The sequence below is a fragment of the Gopherus flavomarginatus genome, chromosome 5 (genome assembly GCF_025201925.1).
Source record: "Gopherus flavomarginatus isolate rGopFla2 chromosome 5, rGopFla2.mat.asm, whole genome shotgun sequence".
In the NCBI taxonomy this organism is placed as follows: Eukaryota; Metazoa; Chordata; order Testudines; family Testudinidae; genus Gopherus; species Gopherus flavomarginatus.
Window position 1 is genome coordinate 89,710,850 of NC_066621.1, and position 16,816 is coordinate 89,727,665.

Below are 16,816 nucleotides of genomic sequence, written 5' to 3' on the forward strand. Positions count from 1 at the left end.
GCCACCGTGTGACAGAAAGGAAAATGCATGACTTGTTCCTAGGCCGGTTTGTACCGCCAGGAGGTCCTCGACTCTATGGTTTGTGCGCGTTCTTGCGCCCCTTTCAGAACCCCCTCCCCCCCGTCCTCCATCGGGTTTAGAAGTTCCTAAGCCGGTCTGTGCGTCCTGAAGATCTCGCACTCTATGATGGGTCCTCCAGGGTCCCTCCATTCCGCGCGGCAGCCGCGGACACTCTATGATGAGGCGTGTGAGATCTCGCGCGAGCGCTGCAGGTCCCACGCGCTGTGTGAGGTGGGAAGGGGCGGGTTTGCGGCTGCGCAGTGAAGAGGCTGGACGGAAGCTGAGGCACTAACCCGAGCGCCACGGAGCGGAGAGCGGGACCCGGATACCGAGCAGGTAACGCGATCGCCGGGGCCCCCAGCTCGCGGCGACATTGTATCGTCCGAGGCGAACAGCCTAGTGCGTCAGGAGAGATGCTTAGAGGAAATGTTTTGCCAGATGAAGATGCCCAGGCAGCGTTAGGCTGTTTGCTTTGCGTTCCCGTCTCTGGATAGTCCTGCTCGGTGACCCTCTGCCGGCTCGTTCCTTTACATGTTTCCCCCTTCCTCAAGGGAGGTCCTGAGTGGCAGCCTGGTCACTGATATAGCCGGGCCCTGACCTGCGACCAGGACCAAAGCTTTGAACTGACAGTTGAAACAGCGTGAGAGCTAGTGGATACGAGTACAGGCCTGGTGTCCTCACAGAGGCGTGGCCTGCTGCGTTCTGCATGGTTCGAAGCCTCTGCATTAAATATTCAGGCCCAGACACTGAGTTATGGTAATCTAGTTTAGAGGTGACAGGCATGTGGATCTTCATACAGGAAGAAGGAGCAAAGTTTCCTAGCAAGCTAGAGGTAGTAGAAGGCATTTTCTTTTCCAGTGATGCCATCTGATCATCTAGGTTTAATGAGGATTCTAATGGGTTCTTGGTGCTTCGCTCCATGCTGATGATGGTTGCCTTCAAGGGAAGGAGAGGAAAGAGTCCCAGCTGGTTCTTAGTATTTCCCTCTCTGATCAGCATCACCTTGCCTTACTTAGGCTTTCTTTGAGCCAGCTGTTCTTTGTCTAGGGCAAGGGTAGGCAACCTATGGCATGTGCGCCAAAGGCGGCATGCAAGCTGATTTTCAATGACACTCACACTGCCTGGATTCTGGCCACTAGTCTGGGGGTCAAGGGGGTTCTGCATTTTAATTTAATTTTAAATGAAGCTTCTTAAACATTTTAAAAACCTTATTTGCTTTACATACAACAATAGTTTAGTTATATATTAAAGACTTATAGAAAGAGACTTTCTGAAAACGTTAAAATGTATTCCTGGCATACAAAAGCTTAAAGTAGGATGAATAAATGAAGACTCAGCACATCACTTCTGAAAGGTTGCCGATCCCGGTCTAGGGCCTCATCAGATCTGGGCCAGTTAGTTTGATTCTCTGTATTGACATCTCCTTTGGATCCTTGTGCTCTGACCCCCCAAAAGTGCCACTTTTGAGATTTTTTTAGAGGGTCTTTCCAAGGACTCTGTACTGAGCCTGGGATGTTCTCCTGTGAGATACAGAGATGCACTACATTGTCCAGAATCCTCCTCCTTGACCTTTAATGCAAAACTTTAATTCCAGCCTGCTACTTTTCCTGCACCATTTTATGTGTTGCCCAGTAAGCTGGACTCCAGATGTTTTCCCTGCATATATGCTAATGTTATTAACATCTGAGTTATGATTTTGTGTCACTTTGTGAATCAGGTGAATGCAGGGAGAGTAGTTTGTACCTCTATCCTTTTGAAGTTCCTTATCTGTGGTGAGGCATGGTGTTTCATACATAATGTGATGCTTGAGTGACAAGCTCAGGCAGACTTCTGTCTTCAACATGGTATTTCCTTACTTTCAAGGTTTTGGGTGGTTGGACAGGTTGTACCCTGGAACAACCTAAACAGTTTATTAATGGTTTTATTTTTCATATTATTCTCCTAACATAGATATCAGTTTGTAATTGAATAGCCAAAACCCTTTTGGTTGGACATTTCCTGGCAATTGATGACCAGATAGGTAAATGGCTTGATATACACCGCTACCTCGATATAACACCACCCGATATAACACGAATTTGGATATAACACGGTAAAGCAGTGCTCTGGGGGGGGGGCTGCACACTCCGGTGGATCAAAGCAAGTTCAATATAACATGGTTTCACCTATAATGCGGTAAGATTTTTTGGCTCCCGAGGACGGTGTTATAGCAAGGTAGAGGTGTAGTTTAATATTAAAATTGTTAATAATTTGTAAGGCTTAATGAGTACTACTAATACTTAATCATAAGTTCTACATGCCAAAGTTTAAGAAATCATGAGCTAGTTGGGGCACAATTTCAGATTGTGGCCAAACAGGCAAACATTTCTCTTCATCCCCCACCAGCAGTTGAAATCTCAATATTTGCCACAGTAATGGATTAGTGATGGCCAGTGCACTGGGATGAATAATAATCTCTGCTTCTTTTACTCAAATCACAGCATGCCTGGACTAAGCTGTAGATTCTACCAGCATAAATTTCCAGAGGTGGAAGATGTAGTGATGGTCAATGTTCGATCCATTGCTGAAATGGGAGCTTATGTCAGCCTACTGGAATACAACAACATTGAAGGCATGATTCTTCTTAGTGAACTATCCAGGAGACGTATCCGCTCCATAAACAAACTCATCCGCATAGGCAGGAATGAGTGTGTTGTGGTCATAAGGGTCGACAAAGAAAAAGGTATGTTGGGACAGTAGGTGGAATAACATTTAGGATTCTAATTGTAAAAAACAGTGCTGTTCAACCTGGGACCCTAGCTACTCTATGAGTTTGTAATTGGCTTTTTTAAATATATAGTGGTACAAAGTAAGGCCTGATCCTGAAAGCTGCTGTCCTTGTGTGTTATCCTTACTCAGGTAAGTAGTCCTGTTGGCTTCAGAGGTCCTGCTTATAGGAGTGAGGAGAAGTCCTGCCAAGGAGGATTTGCAGGATCAGGCCTTAAGACTTCTAAACTTCATGCTTGGTCAACAAACCATAATGAAATGGCATTTTTCTTTTGAAAGCTCAATAGTGCTTTTGCTTGTTGATACTGAGTGTGGAAAACTGTGACCATCGATACTACTGGTGCAGTGAGAATAAACGGAAATAATGAACAATTTCCTCATTCACAGCACACAGTCCATCCTGTGCACTAAATAAGGCAAAGGCAATGTGTATACAATATTATATGATCATGTAATTGGACTGCATTATATAGTGCACAAGTAAGGTTGCATAGACAACCTTAACTTTGGTATTTCGTGACTTTTGAATAATTAGCATTACAACTTGAAAGTTATTTTAATGCATTTGGTATAGGATACAGCATACAAGCAATCCATTGAATATTTTCAGATAACAGTGCCACGTCTGTGTTCTGACCTAAGTAGTTAATGAAACACACAAGCATCCTCTTTTAGAAACAGGAAAATATAGTTGTTTCATTTGTATAGTCCAATGTTGGCCAGATTTACTGACACTGAACCATGTACAACAAGCTTCAGAAGTTGGAGAGTCGGGGCACACCCCACTCCTCCTGAAGCCCCACTCCTCCTGAAGCATACCCCATGGGCTGAAGCCCCAAGACACCTCTTCCCCACTGGGCAGAAGCCCCTACCCCACTGCAAAGCAGAGGTCCTGTGTTCTCTTCTCTCTCTCCCCTCCAACCCCAAGCCTGGTTTGGGGGGCGAGGGGAGTGGTTCGCAAGCTGCACTTTAACTGTAAAAGAGCCACATGTGGCTCATGAGCCACAGTTTGGTCACTCTGATATAGTCTTTCATATAAAACGTATTCCTAAAATACTTATCAGAATTAAATCACAGATAAAAGCGGAGAGAGAAATTGAGAGGGTTAATAAGGGAGAGGAAACATTTTCAGATGAGATTTGAAGTGAGTTGGAGAGATGCAGAAAGTCTGTTACAGATGAGAGAAGCTGCACTGAAGGATACTTTTTACCTTTACAGATTTCATCCTCCTTTTAACAAACTCTCTTGGGGTTATCTGTGTCCCTTATTGAACCCTGAGAGGAACTCCTGAGATGAACTAGTTGGTGTGCCATTTGGAACCCATCAGTGCTTCTACTTAATCAGACAGGATTAAGCAATGGAAGACATGCCTACCTGTAGTATATGCGCATGCTGTGCTCTCATTTCTTACATAGATGTGATCAAGGAACTGCAACAGAAATTGAGCCCAGATCTTGGCTATCATACTGTAGAGCCTTACACATCTAAACTACCAAGAATGCCAACTTCAAATGGTTTCTTACGAAATGCCACCAAAAATGTTCCTTTTAATTTACTTTTCTGGGTGCTAGCGTCATTGTCACTAAGAATGTGCACAGCTCTTGGAAGAGTAGTGGCTAGTTAATTGCTCAAGTAAAGCATAAGGAGAAACTTGTACTAAATTTTGGGTCAAAGGCTCTTAAATGGAAGCCGTATTTAAAGAATGTTGGTGACATAAAAGGTAGCTGTTTTAAGTTGATTTACAATCCAAAGAACAAATTTTAATATGCTAAAACAGGTTCATTCTTCATGTTGTTCATCTCTGATTAAATTATTCTGAAAGTTCTTCTTCACTTGTAACTAATCTCAGTGGCTGATGTGTAAGGCATGGAGAGAAGGCAAAGGGAAAGCCCTGATCCAAAAACAAAGTATATTGCTAGCTTTTTCCTTGAAATAGTAAAAACTTTCAGATGTGGTGGTGAGGATTGGCATTTGTCACTAATGTAAGTGAAGTGTTTGTACTCTGTACGCCGAAGTACACTGAAATTGAATCTTTCCAAATGTTCCCCCCTCTCCCTCCCCCCCCCCGTTAGGTTACATTGACTTGTCAAAAAGAAGAGTTTCCCCAGAGGAGGCAATCAAATGTGAAGACAAATTCACCAAATCAAAAACTGTAAGTTGTTGTCTGTGCTTTACGTTACTTTGCTGCCTTCTAACCACGTACATTGCCAACTAGCTCCATGCCAAGAAAACCACAGAGAGCTGAACTGTTGTGAAAATGAAATGCCATTCTAGTTCCTTTAACACACTTTGAAATATATGGCTGGGGTTTAGACTGGGGGCTGGGACTCCTGGCTTCTGTTTCCACCTCCGTCACTGACTGACACATGTTGTTTAGTATAACACTCCTCAAATGGGTATAAATAATATCACCCTCTCACATGTGCAGTATAGGTTAATGTTGATAAAGCACTTTAGGATATTTAATAATTGCATAGGGTTTAGTATATAATTGCCCTATGCAGTGCTGGGTAGGGAAAATCATACGGTGTCAGCACCCTAAAGCTTTCAATTTATAACTCTTTAGAATTGCTGTCTTTTATTTGAACATTCTTTACTCTTACTATTTGTGTTACAGTAGCACCTGGAGGCTCCAACAAAGAGCAGGCTCTGTTGTGCATTGTACAAATGCATAATAAGGAGAGAGAATCCCTGTGCCGAAGAGATTACAATTTAAATAATATTAGTCACTGAGGTCCTTCATCCCCTCTCTTTTTTTTCCTGTTTGTCCTAGGTTTACAGTATCCTTCGCCATGTTGCTGAGGTGTTGGAATACACTAAGGATGAGCAGCTGGAGAGTCTGTTCCAGAGAACTGCCTGGGTATTTGATGACAAGTACAAAAGACCAGGATATGGTGCTTATGATGCATTCAAGCATGCAGTCTCGTAAGGTCACCTTTTTACTCTTTTATTGTTTTAATTCCATAGCTGCAGGCAAGTGTTTCTTGGAAAAGAGCCATCAACATTTTCCTCTTAGCCCATTGGACAACTGGCAGCGTTTGTCTCACACTGGTCAAATAAGTCTCACAATTCCCAATTTTTGTCTGCCACATGCTTTTTTAGATAACGTCTGTTTCAGGCAGCACCAATGTGGTGCTCTCATTGGAGCTCTTTAACATTGGGAACTAGATTCCAAGGATTGTGCCGTATTCTCCCTCGAGCGTGTCACTTTGCACAGGCCTGTTTTTTAAAAGTAATTGGCTTTGGTATGGAGTAAGGTGTTTGAACACAGAAGAATGGGTTTATAAGTGCCGCCAGTCTGGAGGAAACATGGCATCATTAAGGAGCCTTACAGTACTTTTCACACACCAAAAAAAAGTAAAGGGTTTAGCCTTTCTGTCTTTGTCAGTTTCCAGCTCACTTAAATCAAGTGCCTCATTAACTTGTTTTCTTCTGTGGTCATTGCTAGGGCCCTACCAAATTCACAGCCATGAAAAACGCATCACGGACTGTGAAATCCAGTCTTTTTTGTGTGCTTTTATCCTATACTATACAGATTTCACAAGGGAGACCAGCATTTCTCAAATTGGGAGTCCTGACCCAAAAAGGAGTTGGGGGGCAGAGGGGGAGAGTCCACAGTATTGCTGCCCTTACTTCTGCACTGCTTTCAGAGCTGGATGGCCAGAGAGCGGCGGCTATTGGCCGGGCGCCCAGCTCTGCAGGCAGCAGTGGAGAAGTAAGGGTAGCAATATTACACCATGCCATCCTTACTTCTGCGCTGCTGGTGGTGGCAGCTCTGCCTTCAGATCTGGCTCTTGGCCAGCAGCCGCCACTTCAGCTGTTCCACTCTGAACACAGAGCCGTCACCAGCGGCAGTGCAGAAATAAGGGTAGCAGTACCGCAACCCCCACTACAATAACCTTGCGACACCCCTCCTCCTCATCCCACACTACTTTTTGGGTCAGGACCCCTACAATTACAGCAATGTGAAATTTCAGATTTAAATAGCTGAAATCGTGAATTTACAATTTTTAAAATCCTGTGATTGTGAAATTGACCAAATGCTATGTGAGTTTGGTAGGGCTCCTATAGTCATTGCAAATCATTTTCTTTCTTTTTTTTTTAAATGACTTTCAGAAAGTACATATGCCAGATTGTTCCCTAATGCATCAACTAGATCTCCTTTCACTTGTCTCCAAATTAGGTGTTCCTAAGCATATGCCTGTAATACAGAAACACAAGTGTATTGAGGTTGATCTGTTTGAAGTAGATGTTGCTTACCTGTAATCTTACAGGTTTGTTACATTAGACCGTATTTTCAAATGTATCAATGAGGTTGGATTGTCATTCCTTTAAGGCAGTATTTCTCGACCTTTTTGATACCAGGGACTGGCTTGCTGCCTTCCTAAACTTTATCAGGGATATCTCCGGGACGGCACTGGTCCATGGGCCGGTTGTTGAGAAACACTGACCTACGGGATTGGAAGCAGAAGCTGTGCATCAGTTGAAATAGTTTGTACTGAGATACAGGCCATTCACTTACAGGCTGATTTGTTGAGAGGTGGCAGTTCCTCTTAATAGTGCCTTCACAAAAGGCTCAGTTGGCAAACCAAAATTGGATTTATCAGAAAATACTTCCCCCTCTTCTTTCTTCCCATTCTAAAATACAAAATCTAGAGAAGTGTAACTTCAGTCCACCTCTAGGTGTCAGTGACTGGTTATTTCAATCTGTGCATGTTTTCTTATGTCCACCTGGAGATTCAGGGCTTTTATTACTAGTTTTTAATCCTCCTTAAATTGTATCTGTATATTGTGTTTTGAGATCAATTGACAATACTTCAAGTTGATTAACAAGGCTCCCATGGAGAAAGAGTTTTAGTTCAATGAAGGGAAGCTCACTGATTAATGGATCATCAGGTCACATTGCTCCAAAAGGGACCCCAAAGCTCACTGTCATCCTGAGAGACAAACACTGCGGTATTGACCTGGAGCCCTTTATATAACTAGAGCTATTTTGAGGGTTAAACCTGGAAAACTCATTGCTCAAATCTAATTTTTAGAATTAGGGTTAGGGGAACCTGCCCCAGAACTTTTTAAAGGGTTAAATAAGCAAAAAATTGTATCTGAGAAGTCAGTATATAATCATGTAATTTATCTTTAATACATATGTGGAAAGGCCAGAGTTAAGATTTTACAGGCAAACTTGACGCCTTCTGATTTTTGAGAGTTTATCTGTGCAACCACAATGCGTAATTGATTATATATTCCAAACAAATTACACTGAAATCAAACAAAGGAACAACAGTTATTGGTATTGGTATGTGCACTGGGTGCAGTAAGCATTCTCATCAACTGTAGTCTTAAATCTTAATCTTTGCACTGTTCACATGTATAAACTCAAATTTTGGTTTACATTTTCAAGGGCTGAACATATAATCGATTACTGAAAAGTGATTGGCTGTGGCATCATATCTTTCTTGGTGTGTACAAGGACAAATTAACCCTCAAAACAAATATATCATTTACATAATAGCATACCCAGGGCCAGATTTTTAAAGGTATTTAGACACCTAAAGATGCAGATTGGTGCTTTTGAAAATCCCAGTAGGTGCCTATCTGTATCTTTAAGCATCTAAATAACTTAAATCTGCCCTCAAGTGTGTACTCATTAAGGGCCTTTTGAATTTTGTGGAAGTCTTAACTGGAGTATGTGCAGGATCAGGCTGTATGTTAGGAGACTGGATATTCAGACTTAAAAGGGCACCATAGTCCCCCATATAAATTCATCTTTTTCAGGATATAAACAGTATGATATAAAATCTGTTGGCTATAGTTTGATCATGTATGCCCTTATGCTATATTTCTGCATGTAAAATCAATAAAGATTGCATCATAAGATGTTCAAAATTAAGTCTGTTGTGCAAAGCATTCTGGTTAATATGTCCTAGCTAGTGGTGTTACAGGTGGGGCTCGTGTTGCATTTCAGAGAACCATGATTCGTTTTTGGTGTGACTAATCAGGGCTTGCAAAGGGAACTATCAGGATGTTGCTTCCTAGGCAATAGAGGATGACTTGCTCAGAAGATTGCTCTTATGCAGCAGTGAAATAACAAGGGGGGGTCTAATGGAGAAAGCTTGTCTGTGAAGAGCTTATCAGTTATTATTAGTTACATGTTTATGTATTTTTATTATTGCCCTAGTCATGGAGCAGGCCCTCATTGTGCTAGGTGCTGTACAAAAAATGACTCTTCCTGCCCCCAGGAGCTTACAATCTAAGTGGGCTATGCTGTGCGTTTTAGGAGTGTGCTGAATGGAAGCAAAGCAGCACTAAAGGGAAATGCTACCACTTGTTACATCTCACCCCTGTCTAAGTCAGCAGCAGCAATTGTACCCCAGAGCTCTGGATCTTAAAGCATCAACTGTACTGCCTGAACTAAAAAGACCTATGTCTGTTAGCCAAGTGTGGTGCAGCTACCACAAGAGGGAGTCAAAGCGCCATACTGAGTGGGAGTGGGCTTCGTAGTCTTATTTTCTCTTTAATTTATAGAGTAGTTGTTGCCCCTGACCAAAACATTAAGGGGTCAGGGTTTCTCTTTCACATTAGCATAGCCTCCTTTGCATAAGGGATGGAGTATGAGCTCCATATAGCTGGCTGCATTTTTCACTGCAAATATAATGTACGTTCGATGCCAGATAGAAGTTATTCCCCCCTTTTGATTAAAATGAGTTTATCATGCAGTCTTATTTCCTCCACATAACGTGAATGCAAGGCCAGGGCAACTGTGTTCCTCCCTTACCAAGAAATATTTCCACAGCAAAGGTATTTTTAAGTGGATGCCTTTATTTCTCTCCATTGTTTAAATGGTTTCTTAACAAAGCTTCTCCTTTCTCTTTGCACAGCAGATCACTTTGTCGTTATACATAACACTGTAGGAGTAGTACTACATGTTAATATTGCTGATTGTGTCTCGTCCTGTCCTTGTTTGTATAGTTTATAGATCACTAACATTAATATGTTTAACATTGCTTTGTTTGACTCAGAGACCCTGCAATTCTGGATGGACTAGATTTGACAGAAGATGAGAAACGTGTGCTGATTGACAACATAAATAGACGTCTGACACCACAGGCGGTCAAAATCCGAGCTGGTGAGTCCTAAATGGACAATAAGCTGAAGACCAGAGCCCCTATACACAATACACAGTCACTGAAATCAAGTTACCAAGCACAATGTAAAATTATAAACCCAATGAAAATAATTACCTCATAGTGACAATATTTGAATGAAATTGCTGTTTCAGAATTGGTTATCTTTTAATAAGGTGCCTTTCAGATTACTGTCCATGTCCTCCTACATCTAGATCCCATAGTACTTTTGTATATTTTTTAGAGGGGAGAGACTGTGGCTAAGGCAGGCTGAAATGACACTAACAGTGGATTACCTACTAGTCCAATCTAAGAAACATTGCTCTCCTCCTTAAGTATTCCATAGGCTTCTTTCTGATATTTGGATGTTTGTATTGCTAATCACAGAATCCTCTTCTCTGAAAGCAACTTCTTGATAAGTAATCCAGTCCATCACCTTGAACTGGCACAAGACTGATTAAAATATTCATCAGCTGTTATTGATTACACCAGGGGTAGGCAACCTATGGCACAGGTGCCGAAGTCAGCACGCGAGCTGATTTTCAGTGGCACTCGCACTGCCCAGGTCCTGGCCACCAGTCCGGTGGACTCTGCATTTTAATTTAATTTTAAATGAAGCTTCTTAAACATTTTAAAAGCCTTATTTACTTTACATAAAACAATAGTTTAGTTATATATTATAGACTTATAGAAAGAGACCTTCTAAAAATGTTAAAATGTATTACTGGCATGCGAAACCTTAAATTAGAGTAAATAAATGAAGTCTCGGCACACCACTTCTGAAAGCTTGCCGAGCCCTGGATTACACCTTTGAACCTCTCTAGTGATAATGATGATTTTACAACTTCCCTTGACAGCTTCTCCTATTACCCAAATGTTAGTTTCTCTAACTGCATGTTAAGCTTGTTGCTGCTTATGTCTTCCCTGACAGGATGATTGAGCCCAGTGTGCTTTGCTAAAAGCATTAATCTGGCTGTTCAGCCATATAATTGAACAAGCCACAAGCACAGTTACCAACTAAACAAATGTCAGGCTGTCACAAAGTGGTAGAAAATGCCTCTAGTAAAGCATTATAGGGCATTATGCTTTTATTGTTTTGGTTGGGGTGGAGAGAATAAGCCATATCTCGGTTTAGGGAGGTGAAAGGGATGGCTCAAAGTGTGGGGGAGTGAAACTGTTTGTGCTGATATCTAAAGCTGTTACTTCATTGCACCATATGAATTAAAATTAGGATTTCACATAGATGCATAGATTTTGATTTCCAAATCCTGTTTTATATACTGAATTAAATCACCATAAGAAAAGCTCTTTGACTAGAGTCTCATAAAATGACTTGGAATGAATGTTCCCTCATTTAGTTTTGATAGCCTGTTGTGTTATTTTGACAGTCCTACGTTGGATTTGAACTCTTTGTCTTGTAAGTAAATAAGGAATTTTCCTGTGAGCTTTGAGGTTAGTCTGAGGCTGACTAAGATATTTACTTTGTTATCCAGATTTAATTGCAACCACTAAAAATGATGGGGTATTGTGAATCACCTGGGTCAGAGACTAATCTACAAAGGACTGCTTTGTGCAGCAATTATATATGAATATAGACATACAAAAACCTTTTGGTGACTAATCAGGTAATAATTAGCAAATACAAGCTTCGTGGTTCCGAGTCCTGTTCAAACAGACAATACAAAAAAATCATTTCTACTGTAAACTAATACAATAGTATGAAAACTCCCAGTACTGCTGGGGAGGGGCCTCAGACGTTAATGTTAGCAGAATTTCTTGGTTTTGAGGTGACATTTCCTTTAGTTTGAACTTTTTAACAGTGCTTTCATTTTGCAGTCTTCTGTTGTTGCTTTTTCTATATTTTGAAGTTGCATCTAAGTCTCATTTCCACTTTATGGAATGCAATTATATGGTTACTGACTTAATTTGGTAGATTCTTTTATTAATTAGTCTGTATCTTACAATTTCAAAGCACTCTATAAAGACTGTTAATCATCAAAGAACTCTTATGAGTTATGTAAGTATGGTCATCATTTTATAGATAGGGAAACTGCCATATTCATGAGCATCCCATTTTTAAAGGGTACTGAAGCTGTCCTGAGAGCTGACTACTAGTGATTGATTTTTTTAAAAAATAGTTTTCCTTGAAAGAATTGTACAGTGTTCTATAATTGGGGATTTTTTAATATTGTATTATTATTTGTTTCTTTGTCTTAGACATTGAAGTTGCCTGTTATGGTTATGAGGGCATTGATGCAGTGAAAGAAGCTCTGAGAGCTGGTTTGAAGTGTTCCACCGAGAACATGCCAATTAAAGTAAGTGACTCTGACCTATGTCAGGTGACTGGTGCCAGGAAGTAGTTTAGTGTCATATCAGGGTGCCTATTTATCATGTGCATTTCTCACCCTCTTCCCAGCTACGTGGACAAGTCATTCCTTTGTCTCTGAAGGGATCTCAGAGTCCATTCTATTAAATTAGCTGATAGGGATAACCAAGGCAGGCCATGTTCTAGATAAAACCCTGTTTCTTAACACCCATTGTTCCTGGATATATACCTGGAGTATTTATTTCCAAGGACCAGCTTGGGAAATGAGGGGATACTTTTAGCCCCAGAGGGTTTGGGTTCTCATGCTGAATTTCAAAGGGGTCACTGCACCCAGTCAATCACGCACAGTCTTCTGCCTGAAAAGTTTTAGTATACTGGGTGCATTCATGGCTAATCCTTTTCCAAAGACCCTGGATCACCTTTTATCTTCTGGGAGCAGCTAGAATTTCTTTTAACAGAACAAGTAAACTCCATCTACCCATCTACTCAGAAAAGTGTGCAGTCATTACCTCAGCATTTCAAACATCAGTTGTTTGGAAAAAGTATATGATGTGCTACTTTGTCACTCTGTTCATCCATTTGCCCATTTCTAAAATAAAGATAATACCCACTTGGACAAATTCCCTAATAGAAGGCACTAGATAAGACTTACTATTCTAATGATGAATATAGAGAAGTAGACAGGGCTGTACATTCTCCTGTATGCTTCTAAAACCAAAAGCTTAGTTGTTTTATCATAAGTGGTTCCACTTAAGAAATAACAGATGCATGTTCTTTGCACTGTGGTATATGTCAATCCTTTTTTAAAAGGGCAATATTGGTCGCTTCAATTTGTTGTGGTCTGTTTCTTTATCATTGAATCTGTCTGTTTTTCTTCAATTTTTATAGATTAATCTGATAGCTCCTCCTCGTTATGTGATGACCACCACAACGTTGGAGAGAACTGAAGGCCTCTCTGTTCTGAACCAAGCCATGGCTGTCATTAAAGAAAAGATTGAGGAGAAGAGAGGAGTTTTCAATGTGCAGATGGAGGTGAGAACTGTTTCTGTATTAAAATGCACCTTTTTTCCTAACTATTTTAGAGCAGAGGAAGAAATCTCAGTGGAAAACTACCATTACCAAAAAATAACTGGTACTTTCTTTGAATTGAACAAATATTGTTCCTGCTTAAACATAAACTCTCAGTAACAAACTTTATTTACCAAAAATATTTCCGGGTGTTCCTGATAAACTTTGTTTATAAAAATTCAGATTTTTAGAAACTTTTTAAATGCTAGGTAGAAGTGATTTGTTTAATTTTTTTGCATTTCCAGTCAGACCAGGTTTTCATTGCACTAACACGCAAGTTGTAGAACTGATAAATGAAATTGTTTTCAATTGTTCACTTTATTAATGTAACTTCTGTTCACCATTCACTACACTTGCCTATACTGTAACTTCTGTTCCATATTGTAATTCAAACCCCATTTTAAAACACTCACTCCATTTTGTAAAAGCTTCCTCCAACCTTCATTTTTGCAAACACTGCTGTAATCTTATTAGTTTAGTTTAGATGTGTGAATGAGGTATGTATGAATGATGGAATCAACCTCCAGCCCCAGCCTGTCCTGATGAGATAAAGTTCAAATACCAACGGCAGAAGACCTAGACAACAGCCCTAAACAAAGTAAGAAGCATCCACCCTAAAAAGAAAAGGACAACAGAACAACAGAAGGAAGATCAAAGCCAGGTCCAAGGCTGAAAGTCACGCCTGCAATTGATGGGTGATCAATCAAAACCCAGAGGCAGCGTGACACAGCAAGACCTATAGACTTTGAATCCAAACTAAAAGCCTATAAAAAAGAAGGGTGAGATGAGAGACTCTGGGTAACATTCTGCTGCCAACATGGAAGAACATTGGTGCCTGCCCAACAGAGATCCAGCTCAGCCTTGTGCCCAGCTTTCCTGGCCAGTTAGCTGCCACAAGCTACGAACCCAAGCTGCAAAATCAAGCCATGAACTTAAGCTATCTTCAGCACTGGTAACTATGCAGCAGCTGCAGAACACTTGATGAGTGTGTGTGTGTGTGTGTGTGTGAATGTGTGTGTGTATAGGTAATAGGTATAATGTGTGTGTATAAGAATTAATATATTAGTTATTAGTCATAAATTGTTATCATAATAAATGTGGCATCTTTGTCTTGTCCCCTTTAATAAGATCCTGCTGGTTTTTACTGGTCTAATATAATTGGTATAACAAAGTGTTTGTTTCCAGTACTGCAGGGAATATTGAAACCATAAAAAGTCACAAAATCATATTGAGTAGTAGTAATTTTTGTTTTTCATAGTGTAAATTTGAATCAGTTTGATCTCTTGCTATACATTTAAGTTGAGTACCAACAGAATAATTTGGTTTATTTTCTTTCCTATCTGTGATATTTTGCACAAAATATAAGAGGTTAAAGAAAACCAAATGTTAATGGCATGTGTGTGTCCTGTCTTTCAGCCCAAAGTGGTTACTGACACAGATGAGACTGAGCTTGCAAGGCAACTGGAAAGGCTGGAGAGGGAAAATGCTGAAGTGGATGGCGATGATGATGCTGAGGAAATGGAAGCTAAAGCTGAAGACTAAATTTCCTGGGATGAGTACCAGTTAAGGAGAATATATGATAAATTAGACACCCAGATATGAACACCCTGGACTAAAAGTTTCCAGTATCAAAAACTCCAAAAGCAGATATTTTCTTAAAATATTTGAATGTTTTAAACAGACCAACATGTGGAACCCTCTCTTAAACATCATTTGCTCTTGTATAGAACTTGTGCAAATTGAGTTCTTCAAACTTACTTTCACTGTAGACTCAAATCCAGTGGGCCAGGGAGGGATCATAGACCTTTGCTTAACATTTTCATATTTAACAACTCCAGATTGGCAACTGTTTCAGGTCAGTGCCTCTGTCAGTGAGATTTCCTGGAAGCACCAAAACCAAGTGAGCCTAACGCTTTTACACATAATGTATTCAAGCAAATATTCAATAAATTTCTGGGATATTTAACTTCAGGCTTCTTTTTTTCTTGTTACATGTTCTGTAGTATTATGAATGAGGCATTGAAGGGGGCAGTGAGGCTTAAGTTTTCTTTTGGAATGGAAGCAGTTTGTTATATATATATATATATATATAAGTATAATCTCCTTGGTTTAAAAGAAATCCAGATATTTTTCTTAATACATTTTGGGCTTGTCTACATCACAAAGTTGCAGCGCTGGTGAGGGGTTTACAGCGCTGCAACTTAGGAGGTGTACACATCTGCAGGGCATCACCAGCGCTGCAACTCCCTGTTTGCAGCGCTGGCCGTACTCCCGTTTTGTCTCGGGTGTAGAGGATCCAGCGCTGGTGATCCAGTGCTGGTAATCAAGTGTAGACACTTACCAGCGCTTTTCTTGACCTCCGTGGAATAAGCAGGTATCGCAGCATACCTGAGGAAGTCTCTGGTAATCAAGCAGGTCTCCTTCCCCGGTTTGCTCTCACGTTCCCCGAACCCCCGAGCAAGCAGGTCTCCTTCCCTGCGGTTTGCAGGGGGGTTCGGGGAATGCGAGAGCAAACCGCGGCGAAGCTGGTCTCCTTCCCCGGTTTGCTCTCGCGTTCCCCGAACCCCCGAGCAAGCAGGTCTCCTTCCCTGCGGTTTGCAGGGGGGTTCGGGGAATGCGAGAGCAAACCGCGGCGAAGCTGGTCTCCTTCCCCGGTTTGCTCTCGCGTTCCCCGAACCCCCGTGCAAGCAGGTCCCCTTCCCTGCGGTTTGCAGGGGGGTTCGGGGAATGCGAGAGCAAACCGCGGCGAAGCTGGTCTCCTTCCCCGGTTTGCTCTCGCGTTCCCCGAACCCCCGTGCAAGCAGGTCCCCTTCCCTGCGGTTTGCAGGGGGGTTCGGGGAACGCGAGAGCAAACCGCGGCGAAGCTGGTCTCCTTCCCCGGTTTGCTCTCGCGTTCCCTGAACCCCCGAGCAAGCAGGTCTCCTTCCCTGCGGTTTGCAAGGGGGTTCGGGGAACGCGAGAGCAAACCGCGGCGAAGCTGGTCTCCTTCCCCGGTTTGCTCTCGCATTCCCCGAACCCCCGTGCAAGCAGGTCTCCTTCCCTGCGGTTTGCTCTCGCGTTCCCCGAATCCCCGAGCAAGCAGGTCTCCTTCCCTGCGGTTTGCAGGGGGGTTCGGGGAACGCGAGAGCAAACCGCGGCAAAGCTGGTCTCCTTCCCCGGTTTGCTCTCACGTTCCCCGAACCCCCCTTGAAGCCGCCCAACAGCGCTGCAGTGTGGCCACATCTAACACCACTTGCAGCGCTGGTTGCTGTAAGTGTGGCCACTCTGCAGCGCTGGCCCTATACAGCTGTACTAATACAGCTGTAACAACCAGCGCTGCAAAATTGTAGATGTAGACATACCCTACATAAATGCAAACGTGACTCAATGGATGATGTTTCCTTTGCTTTTTGTCTGTATAGGTTGTTTTAGAGAACGGAAACTTTGAACAGAAGAAAAGATATATAGTTGCACTTTGCTCCTAGCAGTGTGC

At 41.8% G+C, this 16,816-nt stretch overlaps 1 protein-coding gene across 1 annotated transcript; it reads left to right on the forward strand.

Moving 5' to 3' along the window:
• The first annotated feature begins 252 nt into the window (after window positions 1-252).
• Window positions 253-15,310, forward strand: EIF2S1 (eukaryotic translation initiation factor 2 subunit alpha). The gene is made up of 8 exons (XM_050953600.1): window positions 253-396; window positions 2,541-2,782; window positions 4,899-4,978; window positions 5,600-5,751; window positions 9,846-9,952; window positions 12,168-12,265; window positions 13,165-13,308; window positions 14,761-15,310. The coding sequence occupies exons 2-8, from the start codon at window positions 2,542-2,544 to the stop codon at window positions 14,884-14,886; spliced, it is 948 nt and encodes a 315-aa protein (XP_050809557.1). The 5' UTR covers window positions 253-396; window position 2,541; the 3' UTR covers window positions 14,887-15,310.
• The last annotated feature ends 1,506 nt before the right edge of the window (window positions 15,311-16,816 follow it).

Bases quoted from the DNA above. Each gene is read 5' to 3' on its own strand.
- EIF2S1 (XM_050953600.1), top strand. From the start codon at position 2,542: ATGCCTGGACTAAGCTGTAGATTCTACCAGCATAAATTTCCAGAGGTG. The intron at 2,783-4,898 runs GTATGTTGGGAC...CCCCCCCGTTAG, and splicing joins AAGGGTCGACAAAGAAAAAG to GTTACATTGACTTGTCAAAA. The intron at 4,979-5,599 runs GTAAGTTGTTGT...TGTTTGTCCTAG, and splicing joins AATTCACCAAATCAAAAACT to GTTTACAGTATCCTTCGCCA.